Here is a 23441-nt window from a genome sequence, read left to right as displayed (position 1 = left end):
AAATATCTTCCATTGTAAAGGATGCACTCAGTTCTCCTCCCCTCTGTTTGGAAAAGTGTTGCTTCTCTGTTCGCTCATTAAATTCTGTCCCAAGTTCCCTTATCACATGTATCATTTCATATTGAAATATTCTCTCCCCTGCTAGACAGTAAGCCATTTGTAATCAGGATTCAAGATGTTAGAGAACAGTTAACATACAAAAACACCTGCCTTGGCCAGGTACAATAATAACTGCTTGAGCTGCCTCACAATGGGAGATCCCAATAAGAAATTGGAGTGCTGCTGTGGAAAACTGAGAGAATTTGGGAGGGGCCGAAAGGATGGAGAGATGCCAGCTCCTAATATGTCCTGTCAACCCACCAGAGACCCTGAAGCTAAAACTCATTTTTTCCGGGATGTGTGTACCATCAAGGACAAGCAGGATGACTGGCCAGAGACAACCTGGAAAGCTAACCCCATTATCATAAAACCTGAGACCGTGCCATATGGCAGAGCGGTTCTGGTTCTCCTGGGTTCCTTTTCCCCTGGGGCTCCTTCCCAATAGACTTTTGCTTTGTCAGTATATTTGTCTCCTCAGACAATTCATTTCCAAGTGTTAGTCAAGAGCCCACTCTCAGGCCCTGAAAAAAGTCCTCTTTCTGGTAACAAAAACTTATTAACCCTCATATGCTTAACTGCAAGCACCGTGCCTATCATCAGAAGGAAAGCAATATATATATATTTTTTTCACTAATTGTTTTTAAAATCAAAGTCACTTGAAACAACCTAGCATTCTGAAATAATTTCAACAGATACATTGTTTTGGCAGTGAAAATCCAATTTACTATCTGGAGAAAAACCCTAAAATCCTTTTGGAACTCAGTTTTTAGGTGCACCTCAACCTTCTAATCCATTGCTTCTCTTTTAGAACCATGCTAAGGTGCACATGTCTTACCAGTGTTCACATGCTTATACCTGTAAAGCCACAAGACCATAATGGGAACTTAGATCACACATTTAGCTGTTTTTTTTTTTTTTTTTCAATAATAATTTACTATTGCCAATGTTTCTGTGAGTGCAGGGCTTGCTGATCTATTCCCCCAGCAACCTTCTTGTTTGGTATGATCCAGCCACCTTGGTCTTCATTTCTTGACCATCAACTTCCATTCAACATCACTCAGCTTCCTATTCTGAGTTGCCCATCTGCTGTTTCCTTTGCTTGAAGGACTTTCCCACCTTTGTGTGTGTGTGTGCGCTCAGTCACTCAGTCATGTCTGACTCTTTGTGACCCCATAGGCTGTAGCTCATCAGGCCTCTTTGTCCATGGGATTTCCTAGGCCAGAATACTGGAGCAGGTTGCTATTTCTTACTTCAGGGGATCCTCCTTACCCAGAGATTGAACCCGTCTCTTGCATCTCCTGCATTGGCAGGCAAATCCTTTTCCATTGTGAACTATTACATTTTGCAGTGTTTAGATGAAATATCACCTCATGAGCAAGATCTTCCCTTATCGTCCCCCTTGGGACACTCATGTTTCTCTTTTTACCCAGAACTGAGTGAATATCATGTCTGTATATATATATATTTTTTTCTATCATCTGCCTCCCCCATTTTAACGAATGATCATAGGGACAAAAAGCATACATACAATAGTGTTTGGAAAAAGAGCATCTCAATAAATATTTTTAAATGAAAGAATTTCTGATTTCATTTGAAGAGATCCTCAAATAATATCAAAGTTTCTCAACCTTGGGTCAGATAATTTTTTGTCAAGTGACTTGTAGGGATGGTGAGCAGCATTTCTAGCTTACATCCAATGGATACCAGTAGTAGTGACCAGTTGAGACAAACAAACATGTCTTAAGATATTGTTAAATATATTTGGGGAGACAAAACTGCCTCTGATTGAGATCAATTTTTACAGATCTACACAATAAATAAGATAAGCAATGAAGGACATGTGGGCTTTCATCTGTTTCTATTCCTTCCAAATGACTGAGATATTTATCTCTTACAGATGTATCATATTAGAAAATGTTGAACTTGGATTAACTTGCATGGAAGTTTAAGTTTTAACCCTAGTTTTATAATATTAAACAACAATAAAAATAGAGCAGTATTTGTGCACATTAACATAATTGAGCACATAAATACATTAGTAGCCAACTACTGAGTCAAGTGCTTCATATACTTAAAATTATTTGGTCTTACCACTCCATGGGGTATGCACTGCCATCCAATTTTACTGAATGGCACTGGAATGGCACCTTCTATTAAGAGGTTATTCAAATGGACCAACATGAGAAAGCTTGCAAATGAAGAAGACAGAGTTGGGCTCATGAGAATGACTCCATAGTCTGTCCTAAACTGTCTTATATGGCAGACACCAGTTAAGTCACTAACCTTCATGCAGTTATTGATTGCAAATGTCTGACTTGAGTTTGATATACCTGGAAAATACTTGATGAAAGAGGATATTTCAAAGATTTATGTGACAAAAGAATGTAAAACATCTGTATAAGTTTTATATTAATGATATGTTTAAAGGATAATATTGGGTTAAAATATATGATTAAAATTAATATGCCCTGCTTATTTTAATTTTTTAAGTATGGCTGATAGAAAATTTAAAATTACATTTGTGGCACACATTCTTGGTTTGCATTCTATTTTTATTAGGCAGTACTAGTTTGTTCTCTTTATTATTTCCACTCTGAACCTCCTTTACTTATTCTGCATATTGGGTATGATAATAATAGCAATGTCTGTATACAAGTAACTTGTGAGTGTCAGTGATATGCTACATATGAAGGCCTTCATAACCTGTGGAATTCTCATCAAACATTGGCTATTTAGTGAATTGAGATGAGAAATTAAAATCTAGTTTTCTGCATATTAGTTAACTTAGACTATCAAGCAACATTCTAATTGGCATGACTGAGTGTTCCCAATAGTAAGATACGGTTGCAAATATTCATAGGAGAAAAGATAATTGAGAAAATAAAACTCCATAAATTATATTTCCATTTATAATTTAAAAATAATGAGACAGGATACAGGATGCTCTAAAACTTCTTCTAACATATTATGGTATACATCTGGAGTTGGGCATGGATTTCAAACCAATTCTGCCATTACTTGCAGTTCATCCTTAATGTCTATAACATTCATTTTCTCATTTGTAGAATGGAATTCAGATACTAACTTCAATGGGTTATGACAAAATAAAGTAGGTCAATAAGTAACTTGATGCATGGTGAAATGAAAATGCTATTCAGAAAACATGCTATGCTCTTTCTTTTCATTATTATTACTTTATTATTATTACTATTACTATTATATCCTGGCTTGTGTAATGTGCCTACCAGATACCAACCACAAAATTTGACTTAACAAGAGAAAACAATGTAATCAGTGAATGAATAAATAAAGGTATTGTAGTAGAAGAAAAATGATACAATGAATTTTACTGGATATTTTCATCTGTTCAAACGTCTCTTTTTTCCATTTAATTAGAATCTATTAATTTGTTTATCAAATGCATAAATTTTAAATAGGCTGTGTATTTTGGACACATGTGCATATATGTTCTTGAGAACTGAAACTCTAATAATCCTGGAACTTCCCTGCTGGTCCAGTGGTTAAGAATCCACCTTCCAGTGCTGGTGGCATGGGTTCAATCCTTGGTCAGGGGACTGAAATCCTGCATGACACAGGGCAACTAAGCCCATGGGTCGCAACTAGAGAGGAGCCTGCGTGACACAGGGCAACTAAGCCCATGGGCCGCAACTAGACAGGAGCCTGCATGACACAGGGCAACTTAAGCCCATGGGCCGCAACTAGAGAGGAGCCTGCATGCCAAGACGAAATAGCCTACATGTGGCCACTAAGACCCAATGCAGCCAAATAAATCAATTAATTAACATTAAAAATAAAATGTAAAAAAAATAATAAAATGTAATAATCCTCTTAAGGGTCATTTTTACTCAAAATACTTTTCTCACAAATACTTCTGCTCATTGTGGACTGTGCAGCTAGTTACAGCTTGTTTTTCTGGATTTGCATTCTATTCTCTTGGTAAGACAGGAATGACAGGAACGTCGCTCAGTCGTGTCCGACTCTTTGCGGCCCCATGGACTGTAGCCTACCAGGCTCCTCTGTCCATGGGATTTTCCAGGCAATAGTACTGGAGTGGATTGACATTTCCTTCTCCAGCGTATCTTCCTGACCCAGGGGTCGAACCCGGGTCTCCCGCATTGTAGACAGATGCTTTACCGTCTGAGCCACCAGGGAAGTTCCCTTGGTAAGAGGCTCATGCTAAAAGGTGGTCAGAAATGTAAAATGTGAAATTTAAGTTTTAGCGTACAGGCGTGTCTTTACAGCTGTTCTGAAAGAACTATAAAGATTTATTCTTGATTTTTTTTTCCCTGCCAGTACTAAAATTACCCTGAAGTTGAAGCCTGATAATTGGAAAACAGGATAAGCAGACACCCTTCTCTCTGTGTTTTGGGTCAAATACCACAATAGCAATGGCTGAAGGACATGTAAATTAAATATCTAACAAAATATCATCAAAAATACATGAGTATATGATTAGTCCACTCAAGATTATTCTATATAAATTTTATAATCTTTCAACACACATGATTTTAAACAATTTGATTAAAATCATGCACTATTAATAATCAAAGTTAGATAAAACTGGTACAAGAAGAAAGGTGAAATGCTTCTAAAGAGTCAAAACAACACAGTAATTCTTAGCCTATATTCTTTCTGTGTAATGATCTTTAGTGTAAACATATAAATAGCATGTAATGCTATTGCTTTTTACATTTTGATACATAAACACAAAGTCATATAAGGCAAAAAAAAAAAGCTAAAATTAGGAGATCAATTTAGAAGTTAATATGCAGCAAATGTTAACAATTAAAAACATAAATCATCCCAAAGCCTCCGTTTTATACCACATTTCCTAACAATGTGAGAATCCATCTTGAAATAAAGGGTCTTTTAGATTAACAGGAAATTGACTGAGCCTTGGCAATGTCCTCTAAGACCCAGTATCATCTGCTCTAGCTGCATGTTTTCTAAAAAATTTGTATAAAAAAGAATAAACAAATGTAATTATATGGTCAGATGCTAATGGTTCTTAACCTATTCCTGACCTGTTTCGAGAATTTGAAGGATTCATTTTATACCACAAAATAAATCTATAAATAGATCAGAAATACAAACTGTTTTAGTAAGATTGTTATTCCAAACACATGTAAGCCTAGCATAGAGCTAGCAAATGGAAGTCTGATTAGTTATAAGTTTCTCCCTATGTAGTTCTTTTTGCCTAGGTCTTTTTTTTTTTTTTGGCTAAGTCTTTATAACATGAAAAATGAGCTATTTTACTGAAAAATGTTATCCTTAAATTAGAATCCTCCTTATTAAATTCTAAGTAGAAATAAACACATTCATTGTGAAAGTATAACTTAGTTTTTTTTAATAAAACGTTTCCTTTGCTAACTGATAGAAATAGTTCTTAGATGATAATCATAGATGTAGAACATATAGGTACATATAAATATATATGGAGAGAGCTTGTGATCATAGAGCCCTCTGTCTCTGAAAGAACTATGTTTGAAATGTTTAATGTTTATCTTTTAAAAACAATGAATTCACCAGCATATACATCTATTTTCTTCATCCTTGTAGCACATTTCAATCTGTTTTAAAAGAAATGATTGACAGTTGCTTTTTCTCTTTTCTTTTTTCACTTTAAAGCTTTTGCCCTGCAGAAAGGCCGTTAAAGAAAGCTTACTCTGGGGAAAACGCGGGGGATTGTCATTGACGTCTGTTAGCGTGATGTTGACCGTGGTGGTCCCTGATAAGCCTCCCATCTGGCCGCCCATGTCTTTGGCCTGGATTACCACCTGATATTGCTCCCTATTTTCTCTGTTCATGTTTGGTAAAGCAGTCCTTATGATACCTTGAAGAAAAAAAAGAAAACTTTTATTATGGTCATTAAAATCTCAATTGCTATTTGATTAAGCTCACAAATTGCAAATCCAATGTAGTGATTTTTGAAAGACAAAAATGTTTTCTCCATTGCTTTTTATTGTCTAGATTGTAAAAATGATTCTTAGAAAAATTTTCCAATTTGTGAGGTTCTTCTATTTTCTAAAGAATGTCATTTATGCTATCTAGTGCCCTAAACCCAAATGGAAAAATATAAAAGCAGGTATATTCCCATTAGTTTGCACAATCATTCAACTTTGAGTTCTTATATTTTTAATTGTGGCATCATCACTCTTCTGTGAGTATTAATGTTAAGGTGATGTTCCTTTTTTTAAAACGTATAACGATCATAGAGTTTATTAAATAAATAAACACTGATTCATGATTCCTGACCTGTTTCAGGCTCCACAGAGAAATATGGCTGCCCTTGAAGTATGCTGTAAATGACTCTGGCGCTGTTTCCATAGGATGGGTCATCGGCATCTGTAGCTGTGACTTGCACCACAGAAGTACCTGAAGTATCCAAATTCAGCTTAGTTCTGCACAGTACCAGAAGGAGGAGCAAAAGCACTGGTTTTCATGGAAGACTTGAATGATTTTTGGCTTTAATAATGACCTCTTAAAGAAACTTTTGTATATAATTTATATGAAAAAATATAGAGAGAGTTATTATAGGTAAACTTTGAATTAATTCAACAAGGTATTTTATTCAGCTAACAAGTGCATTTCATTCATGAAATAGATAATGCTGATAGTGTATCAAATTATAGTAAAGGCAGACACTTTACAAATGCTCCGATTTGATATTTAAATTCACTTTCACATAATAGATTTGTTTCAGGTAAAGGGCATATCTAATCACAAAGGAGTAAGTATGCTTTTCTTTTCCTCTCTCCACTAATTAACTATAAAAATAATTAACATCTGCTCCAGAATACAGTTTTATGAATAGATTAAATTCTAAATTTAGAAACAGTCCAAGATGATCCCAAGTCCCATGAACTATTAAAAGCTATTTAATAAAGTTCAAAATATATAAAAGGGCTTTATATTAAGGTGATTGCCAAAAGTCTTTGGAATTTAGTGTAGTAAACATTAAATAATAATCCCTGAACAATGCTTTTGAGAAAAGCAGTATGACATTTTCTATTTGTTACAAAGAAAATATATCAGAATTACTTCATCAGTTTACTTCTCTTACATTTGAGAAATGAATATATTTTACTAAATCTGAATACACATCTCTATAAATGTTATCATTTCCTATATTTACTTTTCTGTAGTTCTTATTTAACAAAAATAAGAAATCAGTCTTAATTTTCTTTGCCTACCAACAACTTCTATTTATTTATTGAAAAGCAAATTCTATTTTCTTGAAAGTTATACTTCCAGTTTTTTCACACATTCTGTTTCACAGCTTTTGCAAAACTTAATTTCGTAATTCTGTATCCATTTGTCATTAGCTTTTGATTTTTAACTGGTTCATTTGAATAAGAGATTTACATCAGGAAAATGATATATATAATGGCTATAGTGAACTATTTTTAAAAAATTAATGTGAAGTAGTAAAAAAATCTAATTAATTTCATTGTTCATGTCATCTAGGTAATACAAACTCTTTAGACAAATTACAATGAGAGAACACATATAAAGATTCCAGATTACATTTATAGTGTTCTAAGTGTACTTATAACATATTTGGAGTCAGAATTTTACACAACTATTCTCCAAATACATGTGACAAACATTTGTGTTTTCATAGTTTTCTACTGAAGTTCAATGGTATTTTCTTGGATTTTTGAGGGAAGTGTCTATTTATTATATTGTAGAAATTTACTAACCCATAGGAGGTGAAAAATGCATTAATCTTTTTTCTGACTCATTTTTTATTCATAAAATTAAGTATGTACTCTTAGGAAATCAAAGATGACTTCAGTTAATTGACCACAATATTCTAAGAATTTCTTGATAACTATTTTTTATATTTTTTGAATGCCACCATAAACATTGTAAATGAACTCACCTACAACCGACATTTCAGGAACACTCGCTGTATAAATTTCCTCTGGGAATGTTGGCTCATTGTCATTGATATCATGGATTTTGATCACAAACTCAGACTCTGGTTCTACTGGCCTCAAAGTTCTTCTGTTAATAGCTTGTGCACGTAGAGTATAAAAGGCCTTTTCTTCCCTATCAATTCTTCTTGTGGCATGAATGTCACCTGTTTTTTCATCAATAATAAAAAGAGTACCAGCTCCATCTCCAGATAAAATATATTTGAGGGATCCATCTCCTTTATCTTGGTCTGAATGAAGCTAGGGGAAATAAAAATGAGCATATCCATGATAATGTCTAAAGGTGCATAATGCAGAAAGAATTCAAAGAAGGTCTCTCAAGCCCCATCTTTGAATAATGGGGTCAGTTATCTTAGTTCTTGAAATGAGAGCTGAATAAGTATGATCACACTCATCTATATACTTTAAACAATATGACTAGCCATTTCCATATCAGTGTGATTTTTATTCTAAATGGAAAAAAGTAATAAAACAGACCAAACACAGCTCCTTTCTTTGCTTAGCTTGGTAAATAACCATTTCTGTACGCAAATAACTCCTGACAAAGACATAAGTCATCAGTCTTGATATGCTGATGTAAACACTGCTGCTCTCTTGCTGTGAATGGAAAATCCTTTTACTCTCATATTACACACAGCATTTATCTCCTGTAAACTTATTATTAATTACTGCATTTCTGTTGGGGAATTCACAGTATCTTAAGGATTGCAGGACAGACCAAGTTGCATGATACAGCTCCTACATTAGAAAACTTACCCATCATTCTTTGATTCATACAAAAAACAGCAGCTGCCCCAAGAAATATTTGTAGAGTTCAGAGCAAGGGTATGAATAGATATCTATATAACACCAGTCTATATATTTGAAAGATATAAATCAAGCTAATAAACACTTAAATAATATATGCTCTATCTAGCTTCCTACCTTGTCAAATCTATCTTCTTAACAAGCGTAAACAAGTTTTATGCAGAAACAATGCAATACAGAGCAACAACACTGATCTTCTAGAATCTAGTCATCACATGCATTCATGTGGCTTCAGCCCTGTGCACATCCCATTCCAGTCCTAATATTGTCCAGGAGCCCATGTATCATTTGGCAATTGCCCTGGAGAAGGCATGGCATCCCACTCCAGTACTCTTGCCTAGAAAATCCCATGGACGGAGGAGCCTGGTAGGCTGCAGTCCATGGGGTAGCGAAGAGTCGGACACGACTGAACCAATTCCCTTTCACTTTTCACTTTCATGCCTTGGAGAAGGAAATGGCAACCCACTCCAGTGTTTTTGCCTGAAGAATCCCAGAGATGGTGGAGCCTGGTAGGCTGCCATCTATGGGGTCTCACAGAGTCGGACACAACTGAAGCGACAGCAGCCCAACAATTGCCCTGTAGTATCCATGGAGGATTGATTCCAGGATCCCAGTGGATGCTAAACTCTGAAGTTTCTTGAATCCTGACATAAAATGGTGCAGTGAAGTCCTGTGTGTGTGTGTATCAGTCACTCAGTCATGTCCATTTCTTTGTGACCCCATGGACAGTAGCTCATCATGCTTCCCTGTCCATGGAGTTCTCCAGGCAAGAATACTGCAGTGGGTTGCCATGCCCTCCTCTAGGGGATCTTCCTGACCCAGGGATTGAACCTGGGTCACTTTCGTTGAAGGCAGATTCTTTACCATCTGAGCCACCAGGGAAGCCCTCAGCCCTCAGTATCTATAGGTTGAGCATCCGTGGGTTCTACCACCCATGGATTGTGCACCATTTTTACCGCCTGCGATTGGTTGAATCTCCCTGTTGATTCAGATGGTGAAGAATCTGCCTGGAATGCAAGAGACCTGGATTCCACCCCTGGATTGGGAAGGTCCCCAGGAATCTGGTAGGATACAGTCCATGAGGCCGTAAAAAGTCAGAAACTATTGGCACTTTCACTTTTCACAGACACTGAGCTCACAGTTATGTAGGGGTGACTGTATATTGTTTTTAACAAATTCACACTAGACCGGCCTCAAGATTAAAGCTTCATAATAATGGGTAAATCTGGCCTTTGGTAGCCTGACCTGGAGAAGGGACTCTTCAGGATCTAGAAGCAATTAAAGGATGTTTGGTCAGGGAATAATGAGTCCCAAGTACTTTGAGCATGGTCTGGAAGTGGATGTGCCAGTTTCAGATATGAAAACTCCCTTGCTTGTCACAGAATTCTTCCCCTGAAGGTAGAGACTTAGCCATAAGATAAACAGAGCATGGCTCTGTAAAACACAAGGATTGTAAGTTTTTCTCTAACTGTATCACCCAACCAATAAACATTTTTTTAATGCTATGATCATGGTTTGATTATTTATAGTAAGAGATTATCATTTATTTTTTTTTATTTTGCTCTTTATCTGGTAAGAAATAGAAAAACAATGTGTAGATTTTTGAAGTTTTGGTAGAGCATGTATTATTACTTAGACATCATCATGTCCATGTTGTCTTTTTAAAAATTGAAGTATAGTTTTGGACTTCCCTGATAGCCTAGTTGGTAAAGAATCTGCCTGCAATGCAGGAAACCCCAATTCAATTCCTGGGTTGGGAAGATCTGTTGGAAGAGGGATAGGCTACCCACTCCAGTATTCTTGGGCTTCTCTTGTGGCTCAGCTGGTAAAAAATCCGTCTGCAATGTGGGAGACCCAGGTTCAATCCCTGAGTTGAGAAAATCCCCTGGAGAAAAGACAGGCTACCCACTCCAGTATTCTGGCCTGGAGAATTCTATTGACTGTATAGTCCATGGGGTCGCAAAGAGTCAGACACCCTGAGTGACTTTCCCTTTCACTTTCAAAGTTGATTTGTCCATCAGCAGATGAATGGATAAGAAAGCTGTGGTACATATACACAATGGAGTATTACTCAGCCGTTAAAAAGAATTCATTTGATTCAGTTCTGATGAGATGGATGAAACTGGAGCCGATTATACAGAGTGAAGTAAGCCAGAAAGAAAAACACCAATACAGTATACTAACACATATATATGGAATTTAGAAAGATGGCAATGACGACCCTGTATGCAAGACAGGAAAAAAGACACAGCTGTGTATAACGGACTTTTGGACTCAGAGGGAGAGGGAGAGGGTGGGATGATATGGGAGAATGGCATTCTATCATGTATACTATCATGTAAGAATTGAATCGCTAGTCTATGTCTGACGCAGGATACAGCATGCTTGGGGCTGGTGCATGGGGATGACCCACAGAGATGTTATGGGGAGGGAGATGGGAGGGGGGTTCATGTTTGGGAACACATGTAAGAATTAAAGATTTTAAAATTAAAAAAAATAAAAAACTTAATACTAAAAAAAAAAAAAACAAAGTTGATTTACAATATAGTTTAGTTACAGGTATACAGCAAATTAATTTGGTTATACATTCTTTTTTATTGTTTTCTATTATAGGTTATTATGATATTGAATATAATTTCCTGTATTAGACAGTAAGGCATTGTGGTTTTATTTTATATATAGTAGTATGTATCTATTAATCCCATATATCTAATTTATTCCTCTTCCTCCTTCCTCTTTGGTTACAATAAGTTTTTTTTTCTATGTCTGTGAGTCTGTTTCTGCTTTGTAAATAAGTTTATTGGTTACATATTTTTTACACTCATATAAAATGTAGTCATTAATAAGAATAGACATACTTACCTGAAGCCCAGAGAAATAAAAATTGGAGACAATATCCTTCAATTATGCAAAATATTATAGAATTAGATATTTACCTAAATAGGTTTGATTTTTTCTCTTTACTTAAACCAGCAAAAATTTTTATCTAATTATCTGTAGAAATATTGCACTGATTATATTCTCTTTAAAGTAGAATATTTTCCCTTATTTGAAAGTTCATTTTGCTTTACAGGAGCTTGTGTCAATGAACTTGCCTGTGAAAGTATTTTTAAGTGGACATCAAAATTGTTTAAATTAAACAAATATTTAATTCCTCCCCCTCCCCAATATATTGTATTACTGGTTACTGCTTGGTCTATAAAAGCATTTTATTTTTCAGTTAATTATTTGTAGTAATCATCATTTAGCCATTAAACTTGGATCAAACTTCATTTTCCTGATTTCTGGATAAAAAACCTCATTTTACAGATATAACAGAAAAAAAGAAAATCTCAAATGAATAGGTACTTTGGAGAAGAAGATCTAGAAGTCAGGTAACAAATACTTTTTTACTGCATTTTTAGCTATTCATAAACAACAAAGTAAGCTTGAAAAATAAGAAATATCTGTGTTTAACAAAACAGCTCTCAGAAGTAACATATGACTGTGTTGTCCAGGGGAAAAAATGTCATGAGATTGAAGCATTTTAGTAATTGAAAATGCACATAGTTGCTGGGAAACTTTCCAATTATATGAATGTGCATTACAGCTTCAGTTTTCCAAATGACAGATATAAGCATTGCATATTTCTTGTTCTGTGTGGGAAACAAATAGTTCAAGAAAAGATTATTGATATCAATCATCTCATCAGATAACTTTGTGATATCTTTTAGACATTTACAGTGTTTACTGTCTATTCATTCAACAATTTTAATTGAGAAATATTTAGTTACTCTCATAAGAATCAAGTCTTTCTAAAAGGAAATCAACAGTTTCATCCTAATGCTATGGGGGATTAAAATACAGTAATAGAAATTCACTGTTTAGGAGAGTCCCTAAACTTTTCCTTATGGGAAAGAGTGGAGTTCCTTAAATATATATCACACAAGTCTCGTGGTAAAGAAGGAGTAGAGGTTTAAACCTGGGGATTTTTTAAACCTACATTTTATGAATTTTATGTCTCATAAAGAACACTGGATGAATATAGAATGTAGATTCAGAGCGGAGACGGAAATAAGGCAAGATGGGAATCATTAAGACCAGTTCTGCTCTTCTAATCAGTTAGGCATACAAAAAAGAAGTTGCTAGTATGGTGAGATTTTAATTTTTAGAAAGTTCAGTTTTGGAATATGAATCGCAGCAGGATTCTTACCTTCACTTATACTACAGAGAGTGAAAATTAAATCTTGTAATTGGACCACATACTGGGGGAGTTTCCGTTGGATTAGAAAATTGAACATGATAGCTGGGAATCAGAGATGTCAGTTGGAAGCTGGACTGCTGGTTTCGTGATTCAGAAATGAAAAGACTTCTTCCCTCTCAAACGTAAGAGAAACAAATTAGATCTATGGATTTATGTGTTCGTTTTAAGAAACCAGACATAATATATTTTTCTTGAACTCTAAGAACTTGCATAAAAGTAAAGAAAAAAACGTTTTTTCACAGAGGGAAACAATAGAAAAGTGATACTAGAATAAAATGACAAAATGACCATATTTGAGGGCTTTGCATTAGTCTATGTTTATTGAAATATTATTCAAATAGACATATGTGAGAATTGGAAAAGTAAAGAGATAAAACAGATACATACTATAAGGCAGAAAGATGCATTTCTACATGTTCTGAGACTTGGCATGTTGCTTTTTACTCTAGATAAACCTGATGGGAGATGAGAGTTAACTAGTATAGGGTATGACGATGATGTTGATTTTCTAAAAGTTACAGAAAAAGACCAATGGACAAAGTTCTTTAATTATAGTCCTCTGCCTAAACTATTTTTTAGGCTTCTATTTTTTAAGCTCTATTTTTTAAGCTTCTCTTTATTACCGTAGTTATTTCTTTTTTGCATTCTCTTCTCTTCTTACCCTGCTATTGTTTATCTCCCTCATTTCTTGTGTGTGTGATAGAAATTTTATTTTACATTCAATTCACTTATTATAATAAGCAAAGATCAGAGAAGATTTAATCTTTTATAATTGTAGTTTTTCTTATTACTCTTACATTTTTTGGTTTAGATATTAGTTATCAGTACTTGGATTTATTAAACATTTAATTGAACAAAATCAGTTGTTTGTGTTATTGAGAAGAAAGATTATGGAAAAAGTGCCAAAGAACTTATAGCATCTACCCTGAAATAAATTTTATATTGATTTGACCTTGAGCTATTTTATTATGTGAGATATTAAGGTTTCTTTAAACATAGAAAAAAATGTCAGATTATTGAAGCTTTAGTTCTTCAGTAACACCTGTTCTCCAGTATGAAACATTTGTGCCACAAATCTTTAAGAAGAATTTTATGTTAATACTGACCTTTTCTTTCCTTGAGGAAAGCCTATTAAAAATTCACAACCTGCTGTGTTACTTGTAAATTCACAAGTAGATAAAGGACATGGCAAGATACATGACAATTAATGAAAATAGAACAACTGATACTCTGCTGCACATTTATAAGTTATTTTCCTATTATTTAACTTTCTAAATTTGGATGGGGTTATTATAACTCATTTGCTTATATTGATTAGTTTAATAATTAAAACTAAACAATCCATTGAATTTAAATAAATATTTTAGCAACAAATTATTTAATTAAAGGCTAGTAATTTTAAATGTGGAAGATTTCTGATAATTTTAAAACATTTCATGTAAAGCTTCATGTTCTTGTTAAGATACTTGTCTAAAACAAACTTTGTATTCTAAAAAGGGTCTTGTGGCTTATATAGATTAAGACCACTTTTACCATTAAGAGGAAGAAACTGAGATCCAGTCAATTTTTGTCACATAGGAGTTAATTTAAGATTACACTTCAGGATGAGTTCTTTGTTGGTGGAAATTTTACTTCTTAATATCAGTCATTTTTATTTTTCAGTTTTTCACATAAATTTGGAAATATAAAAGCAGTCAAAGTATTGGTCTATGAAGTACAGGGAATTTAATTTGTCACCAAAAGGATAACTAATAAAAAAAATTTATCTTGTATTTTCCTCCCTGGCTAGAAGAAAAATGACCAAGTTTTAAAATGTACAAAATTGTATCTATCAATCTGCCAGTAAAAGTCTGAGGAATTTATATTGTTAGGTGGGATTCTTCCTCATTCAGAATATTGATAGATTTTTGGATATTGGTTATCATTGGTATTTGGTTTGAGAAACTTAGAATTATACTTGTGGAATTATGATTATAATTATAATGGTTAGACTATTAATAGTTATCGAAGTGGCTTCTCAGGTGGCACAGTGGTAAAGAATCTGCCTGCCAGGAGATGCAAGAGATGAAAGTTAGATACCTGGGTTGGGTCCCTGGGGAAGAAAATGACAGCCCACTCCAGTACTCTTGCATGGGAAATCCCATGGACAGAGAAACCTAGAAGGCTACAATTATGGGGTTGCAAATAGTTCGACATGACTGAGCGTACAAAGATGGACTAGTTATTGAAGGACACATTTTGATAAATGAATCTAAAGGACTATAAGAAGCACTATCTGAATTTAACCATTTATCATTTGTGTGTGTTCATTAACTTCAAAATATCAAAAACTGTTGAATAGATTTTCTAATATACAGTGATAATTTTATGCCTGCTGTTCTTTCAAACAGCCAATATATTCTATATTTGTTTTTTAAAAAATTCAGCATGTGGCAAATATGCTATGCTATTCTGGTACCATCATCATTAGCATTTTGCTCTAATTGCTCTAGTGACTAACATAATAAAACATTTGATATTATAATATCAAATGGAAGTTAAGGCACTGAATCAAGTAACTTTAAATTTGCATCCAACTAAAAAAGATAGTGAAGATGGTCTCACATCAGAATGCAGCTGAAAGCATACTACTGTAAATAGAATCTGGCCAGAAATAAATAAGTAGTTACTCATTTTGTTGAAAGTAGGGGAAAAAAGGGTGAGAGGGGTTGCAAATCTTGAGTGTGCAAAGTTTACAGAGTAAAATTGAACATTATTTTTCTATTTATGAATCCCAATGAAACAATTTTTCCTCCAAAAAAATAGAAATAGGGATGAGAAATAAAGCTTATCAATGCAATGGATTGCAAAACCAAATATGATAGTTTAAAAATACCCCATACAGATGACTCAGATTAATAAACAATTTTCTGAACAATTTCTCTCTGGGACCAGAAGCAAGAATAGAGGATTAAGTGATTGATAGACAATGTTGTCTAAATAATTTAGGATCCAGAAAAAACTTAAGTGGTTGTCACCCGAATTTGACAGAGTCTCTAGAGAGCTCCTTCAAGTATACAAACTCCAGGAGGTGCCCACATTTAAAAACCAGAGATTCCTCTTCCATTTTGTCTTTTGAGAGTTCAGCCTACTGAAAGTTGGCTTTGTGCTTTTGGGCCACCTTAACTGGTGAGCTCAGTTTAGGATTATCTTGCATTTTGGGGGTCTTTCTTAGAAGTTGCTGGGAATTACTCAAGACCCTGCAGCAGGTCGGATTTCTTAGCAGAGAGTGCTATTAAATTCTAGAAGACATCTCCTGCAAGGAATGCTGCCAATTCACGGTCACACGGTGTCTCAACTCTTACATTTCTTTCCCAGTACTGTGAAGATACCAATATTTCATTGAAGGCATTTATTTAAGTTTTCTATAAGCATACTTTTCTAGGGCATTATCTGCTTCACAATCTTAAATAGTATGCATAAAGCACAGTAGACATGTTCTTTCCTAATTATGTGTTAGTTTTCCTCTCCAAAGAGAGTTATTGGGGAAATATTTCAGAGAAAGTTTATATTCTTTCAGAAGCCTGGCATCGTCTGTCTTACAGTTTTGAAAATCCCTAAATTATGCAAAGTATTTGCTTGTGGTGTGAAAATGACATTGAACATTTCTCACCATATTTTTCTCCACAACTTGAAGTATTCTTAAGCATCTTATATTTGTAATAAATGAATATATGTAAATAATGTCTAACCAAGTGGGGCTAGTGGTAAAGAATCCTACTAGTGCAGGAGACACAAGAGATGCGGGTTGGATCCCTGGGTCAAGAAGATCCACTGGAGTAGGAAATGGCAACTCACTCCAGAATTCTTAAGTTGAAAATTTCATGGGCAGAGGAGCCTGGAGGGTTACAGTCCATGGGGCCACGAAGAGTCAGACTGAGCACACACAGTGAGCACAAATACATGTCTAAAAAGATTAAGTATGTGCAAAATACTTAAAACCAAGAGATCCATTTTTGATTAATAAGGTCTACAGAAATCAGAGAAGAAATAATGAAGAGTGATCATCTCTTCTTAATGAGTGACACAGGCAGCTGACAATCTTTCCTTCTGCCTCTTAATCAAGAAAGATACAATGATATGAAGGGAAGGAGAGGGCTAGAGATACGTATTCACAGAAGGAGTTTATTTAAATAATTATTTCTTGAATTGGATTGAATTAAACTAAATTAAAGAGACTAATGAGGTCTCTCCGTGTGCCATTTTAGGACTTACAAGTTTTGGAGACTTTGCAACAGAGGCAGTATTTGAAGCTGTTGGATTTGTAAGGCTTGTAAAGCTGCTTTTATCTTGAAAATTATAGAGTGATAAGTACATAATTGGATGCCCAAAGGAGAAGGACCAGGCAACTGCCTGCTGTCTCTATGGGCTATGGGTAAGGAGGGGAAAATGAAAAGGGGTTTGGATCTTTACAGTCATTGCATTTTTTAAAGTACTGACTGAAATGACTGAAATAGAAATTCGAAAAAGGGCTATGAATGCTATCGTAATCCCCCTCCCTCACAAATTCATTTGTTCATGTCTGTGTGTGTGTGTGTGTGTGTGTATGTACATAAAATACAAAAGCCATGTGATGTGCAGAATCAGGGGTTATGAATATGGCCCTAGACCACTAAATGAAAACCTTAAATTCTAGGTATTGAAGTAAGGAAAAGATGGAAAGAACAGATGAAAAATGGAGATTGAGAAAAGAATCAAAAAAAAAGAGCTATCTAAACCAAAAATACAATATCTGACCTTCATAAATCTATAGAGTTTTTATAGCAGATTGGGTGAGTAAAACATATGATTCATGTTTTGGAAGGTAAAAAGAGATTGTCAGCTTAGAGTTAGGTATATAGATAATGCAACCCTGAGATGAAGAAAGAAAAAGTCATGAGAAAAAATTAGGATCATTGGATGCTTGTGAAATAAAATGTGCAACACACATGAAATGCATATCTAGGAAAAAAGAAAGGAGAATGAAATGAAATTATATTTGAAGGAAAAAATGGGTAAGAATTTCTAAAAACTGGTGAAAGATACCAAGAAGCAGATTCAGTAAGATCTGAGAAACTCTGAAACAGTAAATAAAAATAAAGTGTTAGTTGCTAAGTCATGTCTGAATCTTTTCGACCCCATGTCTATAGCTGCCAGACTCCTCTTCTGTAGATTTCTCCAGGCAAGAATACTAGAGTGGGTGGCCATTCCCTTCTCCAGGGGATCTTTCCAACGTAGGGACTGAACCTGGGTCTCCTGCATTGCAGGCAGATGCTTTACTGACTGAGCCACCAGGGAAGCTCAAATAAAAGTAAAACAACAAATAATCCCACTATAGTCACATTTTTGCAATTTGATAACATAAAGAAAACTAAAAGTTTTCAGGAGCAAGAAAGATACATTAACTTCAAAGCAGCAAGTATTAGTCTAATTGCCTGTTTCCGAAAAGATATGATGGAAGGCAAAACATGATGGAACAACATCTTACCAAAAATAACGAGCTACCTAAAATTCTACACTGTGCAGAAACAGGCTTCTTAAAGAAAGGTAAAATAAATGTGTTTTTGGACAAAAACTAAGGGTATTTACCCCAATAGGTATTCAGTTAAAGGAATGTTAAACTGAAGTTTCTACAGAAGAAAACAACATCAAATAAAACTTGCGAAGGGAATGACAACATCAGAACTGCAATTATGCGGTAAATATAAATGACTACTGACTATACAAAACAATAATACCATCTTTGGATACTGGAATAAAGTATATGATGGTAACGTAATAGAAATGAAGAAGAGGGAATAAAAATTCAAAGAATTCTAAGTTTAAACTGGTTTGTGAAAATACATTGAAATGTGCAGTATTGATATGCATGGTTTCATATGATTATTATTCCTCAGTTCAAAGTTAGCATAATTTATCTTGATATCTTCCTACCTTCCTTCTGACTCCACCACCTTCACCCACCCAAAACACTTGGCTTTTAAGTCTGGCTATAACTCCCAAAGGAAATGGATGCCATTATAATGGAATATAAAGAAAAACACAGAGAATAATAAAGCAAAAAGTGAGCACCAGGGTTCCATAAATATCAATATTTTGCAAATTTATGTTGGATTCTTTTTGCTTTAAGAAAGAAAACAAAATTAAAATAAACTGTAATTCATCAGTTGAAGCCTTCTCTGTTCTTTCATTCCTTCCCTCACACCTTCATACATATAATCATCTTGAAGTTTATGTGCATCCTTTCCTTCCATTTATATTTTTGCAAGGTGAGTAATAGTACTTGTCCCAAACTGAATGTTTAATCTCCACCTTTCCCACTAATCAACTCTTCTCATTTTAGTAAACAGCATAATTATCTAGCCAGGTTTTCAAACTAAAATCCTAGAGACCATTGATTTATTTCCCCCAATTCTACCCATTTATTCCATAAGCAAATCTTTTTGGACTGCAAATATATCTCCAACTGCTTCTCACAGCCCCCCACACTGCCATTCCAATACAAGTCACTATAACCTGTCACTAAATTGTCCACCTAGCCTCCACAGCTCTAGCTCCATCTTTCTATGGTTACTCTCCATCCACTAATGAGAGGCATCATTTAAAAATACAAGTCAGTACCTGCCCTAACTCTGCTCAAAATCCACCCATGGTTTCTCATCACACTTGAAAGTGAAAGTGAAAATGAAGTTGCTCAGTCATGTCCGACTCTTTGCGAACCCATGGACTGTACCCCACCAGGCTCCTCTGTCCATGGTATTTTCCAGGCAAGAATACTGGAGTGGGTTGCCATTTCCGTCTCCAGGGGATCTTCCCAACCCAGGGATTGAACCCAGGTCTCCAGGATTGCAGGCAGATGCTTTAACCTCTGAGCCACCAGGGAAGGCTTAGAACATAGTCTAAACGCTTTACCATCATTCACAACGTTCATTGTGACGTAGTCCTGTCCTGTCACGCTGGTCTCAACTCTTTCCATTTTTCCCTTTAACTACTTGAAATCACATTGACCTTCCTGTTTCTTGAACATGCTGAGTTTATTCCATCTCCTGTTTTAACACTTGCTATTCCTTTGAATGAGACATACTTTCTCACTTAATTTTCATAGGTGATTTCATGTGTCTCTTTTGTGCTTTCATACCTTTTTTATCCCTTTGTTCCTCTTGCTCTGTCATTTTCTTCTCAATTTGTAACAAATCGTTTATATACCTGAATATTAATAGCTTCTTGGTTATATAATTGCAAGTTTCTTCTTTTAGTCTGGGAAGTTTCTTTTAACACCGGCAGTAGTTCCTTTTGTCTTAGAGAGTACTTAATTTCAACATACTTAAATTTATCAATAATTTATTTTATAGTTATTGCTTTTTGCATCTTATTCAAGAAATATTTCCTAACAAAAACTCGTACTTATGTTTTCATGTAATCTCTGCTTTTAATATTTTTAAAGCTTTTAATTTGACATGTACCTCACTTTTACCATCTGGATATTATGTTGCGTATGTGTTCGTGTGGAGTTAGGAATAGATATAATTTTTTTTTCCTAAGGATTTACAATACATATTTATTAAACCACTGATTTTAATTCCAATTCATCAAAAATTTTTCTCTGTGCTTAGTCACTTAGTTGTGTCTGACACTTTGTGACCCCATGGACTATATAGCCCTCCAGGCTTCTCTATTCATGGGATTCCCCAGGCAAGAATACTGGAGTAGGTTGCCATTCCCTTCTCCAGAAGATCTTCCCAACCCAGGGATTGAACCTGGGTCTCCTGCATTGCAGGTATATTCTTTACCATCTTAGCCACCAGGGAAGCCCTTCTGTATAAGCACAGGTATGCTTTATCTTTTTTTTTTTTTTTTAAATTTTAACCATTATGTAAACAGCCAAGGCCACACTCATGTTGCATCAGGCTGCTGATGGTGACTACCTCTCAGCTGAAGACCATCATACAGCAGGGTCCCAGCTCACCTCCTCCAGTTACCTGATGCTACAGACTTGCATGGGTTAGGTGCTCATCTTCCTCCTCAAGTACGACCTCAACAACACAACCCCTCAAGCATGCCAAGCTGGACTTTCTCAGCAATCTGGCCACCAGTCTGATCTTCAGCATCATCCTAGTCAACTCTCCTTCATGGCCTTTGGCATCCAGAAGCCAGTGATGTACATTGTGCCCCTGAATAATTCTGGACCGCAGACATCCAGCCTGAGGAGCTGCCTTCCCCCTGAGGCCCACTTCCTCTGACTCTCTTCAAACTGCCAGAACCAGGCAGATCCCTACTGGACTACCTCCCAGGATGAGACACACATGGACACCCACGTCAGGCAGCACAGGCCCGATCCACACCTAGGCTGTTCCTCCTAGACTGTGAGGCAGTGAGGCCCAGGGGCAGGACTGGAGAGCCCCCAGGAAGGGTTGTAGCCACCCATAGACATGCTACCGGCCCAAAGATGGGTCTAGAGGTCACAGCTTGCCTGTGTCTCAGGACATTTCCAGGAGGACAAGAAACAAAATTTTCTATATAACCAAGGGTATGTTTTTTATCCCTCTATTTTGTTCCATCTGGCACCAATGTAATATTATTACTATTAATTGAATATTCACTCAATTTCTGAAGGTTTGCAAATGACTGCTGATATCAGTTCAAATAAGTACCCTTTCTTATCTGTCTTTAAAAAAATTGTCTTGGAGGTTCTTGGTCCTTAACCATATGTAGTTTTACATCAGCAGGTTACTTTCTTTTAAAAAGCAGAACAAATAATAAAGAACCAAAATCTTGCTAAAAAATTTATTGGTATTTCAGTGAATTTACAGATTAAATTGGACAGTATCACTTTTTTTTCACCTTTTTTATATATTTTTTTTTTTTTGTAAATTTTATTTTTACTTTATTATCATGAACTCTTCCTAGTCTCAAAAACTGCATGCATCTCCAAAGCCTTAGCTTAATCTTAGAAATACCTGGTGAGACTTTAAAAAAGCCCAAATGCCTATAACATAACCTAAGTCAATTAAATAAAATTTTCTGGGACCTTCCTATGGGTCCTGAAGGTAATGTAGCATACTTCAACTTCTTTAGATACCTGGGGGCCTATAATTAGCATCCTGATCTCTGATTGCTGATATTTTAAGTGTTTTAATACCTTAAGGAAACTATAAGTGCATATTCACAGTGGTTTCATGTTGACATATTGCATACTTTGGAAACATTTAGGTATTTTATAATGACATATTCTATGCAGAAACTCTGAAACATAAATTCTATCAAACATCTGAATAAATCATTCCTCATCTAGTATGTAAGAGAACTCCTTACCCCCACCATAACAAACCAGGAAAAATGGACCCACCTCAGCCTCAGTGGTAAAGAATCTACCTGGCAGTGAAGGAGATGCAAAGGATACGGGTTTGATCCCTGGGTGGGGAAGATCCCCTGGAATAGGAAATGGCAACCCATTCCAGTATTCTTGCCTGGAAAATTCCACGAACAGAGGAACCTGGTGAGCTACAGGCCATGGGGTCGCAAAGAGCCGGACACAACTGAGTGACTGAGCGTGCACCCATGCAGCCCCTCAGAATTTTCCCAGCTTCTCAAATATGCTGAGTGGGGGTGAATTATACTCAGCTTTTGGAGCTTAACTTATGTCTGCTGTTTATTAAAAATGATCAGCTTAAAATAATATGCCAAGGAGGCATATTTTGGGGTGGTCTATTTTGTTCCTATTCAGTTCCCTTCTAAAACTCAACTTTCATTTCCTTTAAATGAAATGTTATGTGACACTGACCTTCAAATGTATATATTTAACTCAATCCTCTCCTCTCAACTTCAGCTCTAAATATGCATCTGTCTTCAATGGGATGTCTCATTGACATTTCACATTTAACAGATCCAAAATTACATTCTTGCTTCCCTTCTGTTCCATCAAAATAACAAAAACTAACATAGAATTCCATTACTCCCTTAAAGAAAAAAAAAAAATATATATATATATATATATACAGATCTATATCTGCATTTACTAAGGACATATAGCTGCTCGTCAGTACAATTTTATATTTTGTTGTGATATCTATCTCACTTTTTCCATCTGAATTTGTAAAACTCTGTTTGCTCTCTAGTGATCTAAGGGCACTAGTTGAACTAATTCATAAAGCCTTCTGAACTAAACCTCGATAGGTGTAATACTGTTATCCATGAAGGACAGACATGAGATTGAGATATGGGGCATTTAGATGCTCACCCCAAGACTCCTTGATCAATTTTGTCTGTCCCTCTATCCCGAATGAAATAAGTTGCATAAATTTTTAGGAGTAATT

At 35.4% G+C, this 23441-nt stretch overlaps 1 protein-coding gene across 1 annotated transcript in view; it reads right to left on the bottom strand.

Annotated features, from left to right (window-relative positions):
* The window catches only part of LOC128065957 (cadherin-10), a 112775-nt gene that overhangs the window by 44835 nt on the left and 44499 nt on the right, over nt 1-23441 (bottom strand). The window contains exons 2-4 of the mRNA XM_052659002.1: nt 8006-8300; nt 6376-6495; nt 5786-5953 (exon numbers count right to left, since the gene is read on the bottom strand). Coding sequence (XP_052514962.1) covers nt 5786-5953; nt 6376-6495; nt 8006-8300 — 583 coding nt within the window. The remainder of the gene's footprint in view (nt 1-5785; nt 5954-6375; nt 6496-8005; nt 8301-23441) is intronic.

The sequence above is a fragment of the Budorcas taxicolor genome, chromosome 20 (assembly GCF_023091745.1).
Source record: "Budorcas taxicolor isolate Tak-1 chromosome 20, Takin1.1, whole genome shotgun sequence".
Classification (NCBI taxonomy): domain Eukaryota; kingdom Metazoa; phylum Chordata; class Mammalia; order Artiodactyla; family Bovidae; genus Budorcas; species Budorcas taxicolor.
The sequence above is the reverse complement of the archived record's forward strand: the minus strand, read 5'-3'. Positions and strand labels throughout refer to the sequence as shown.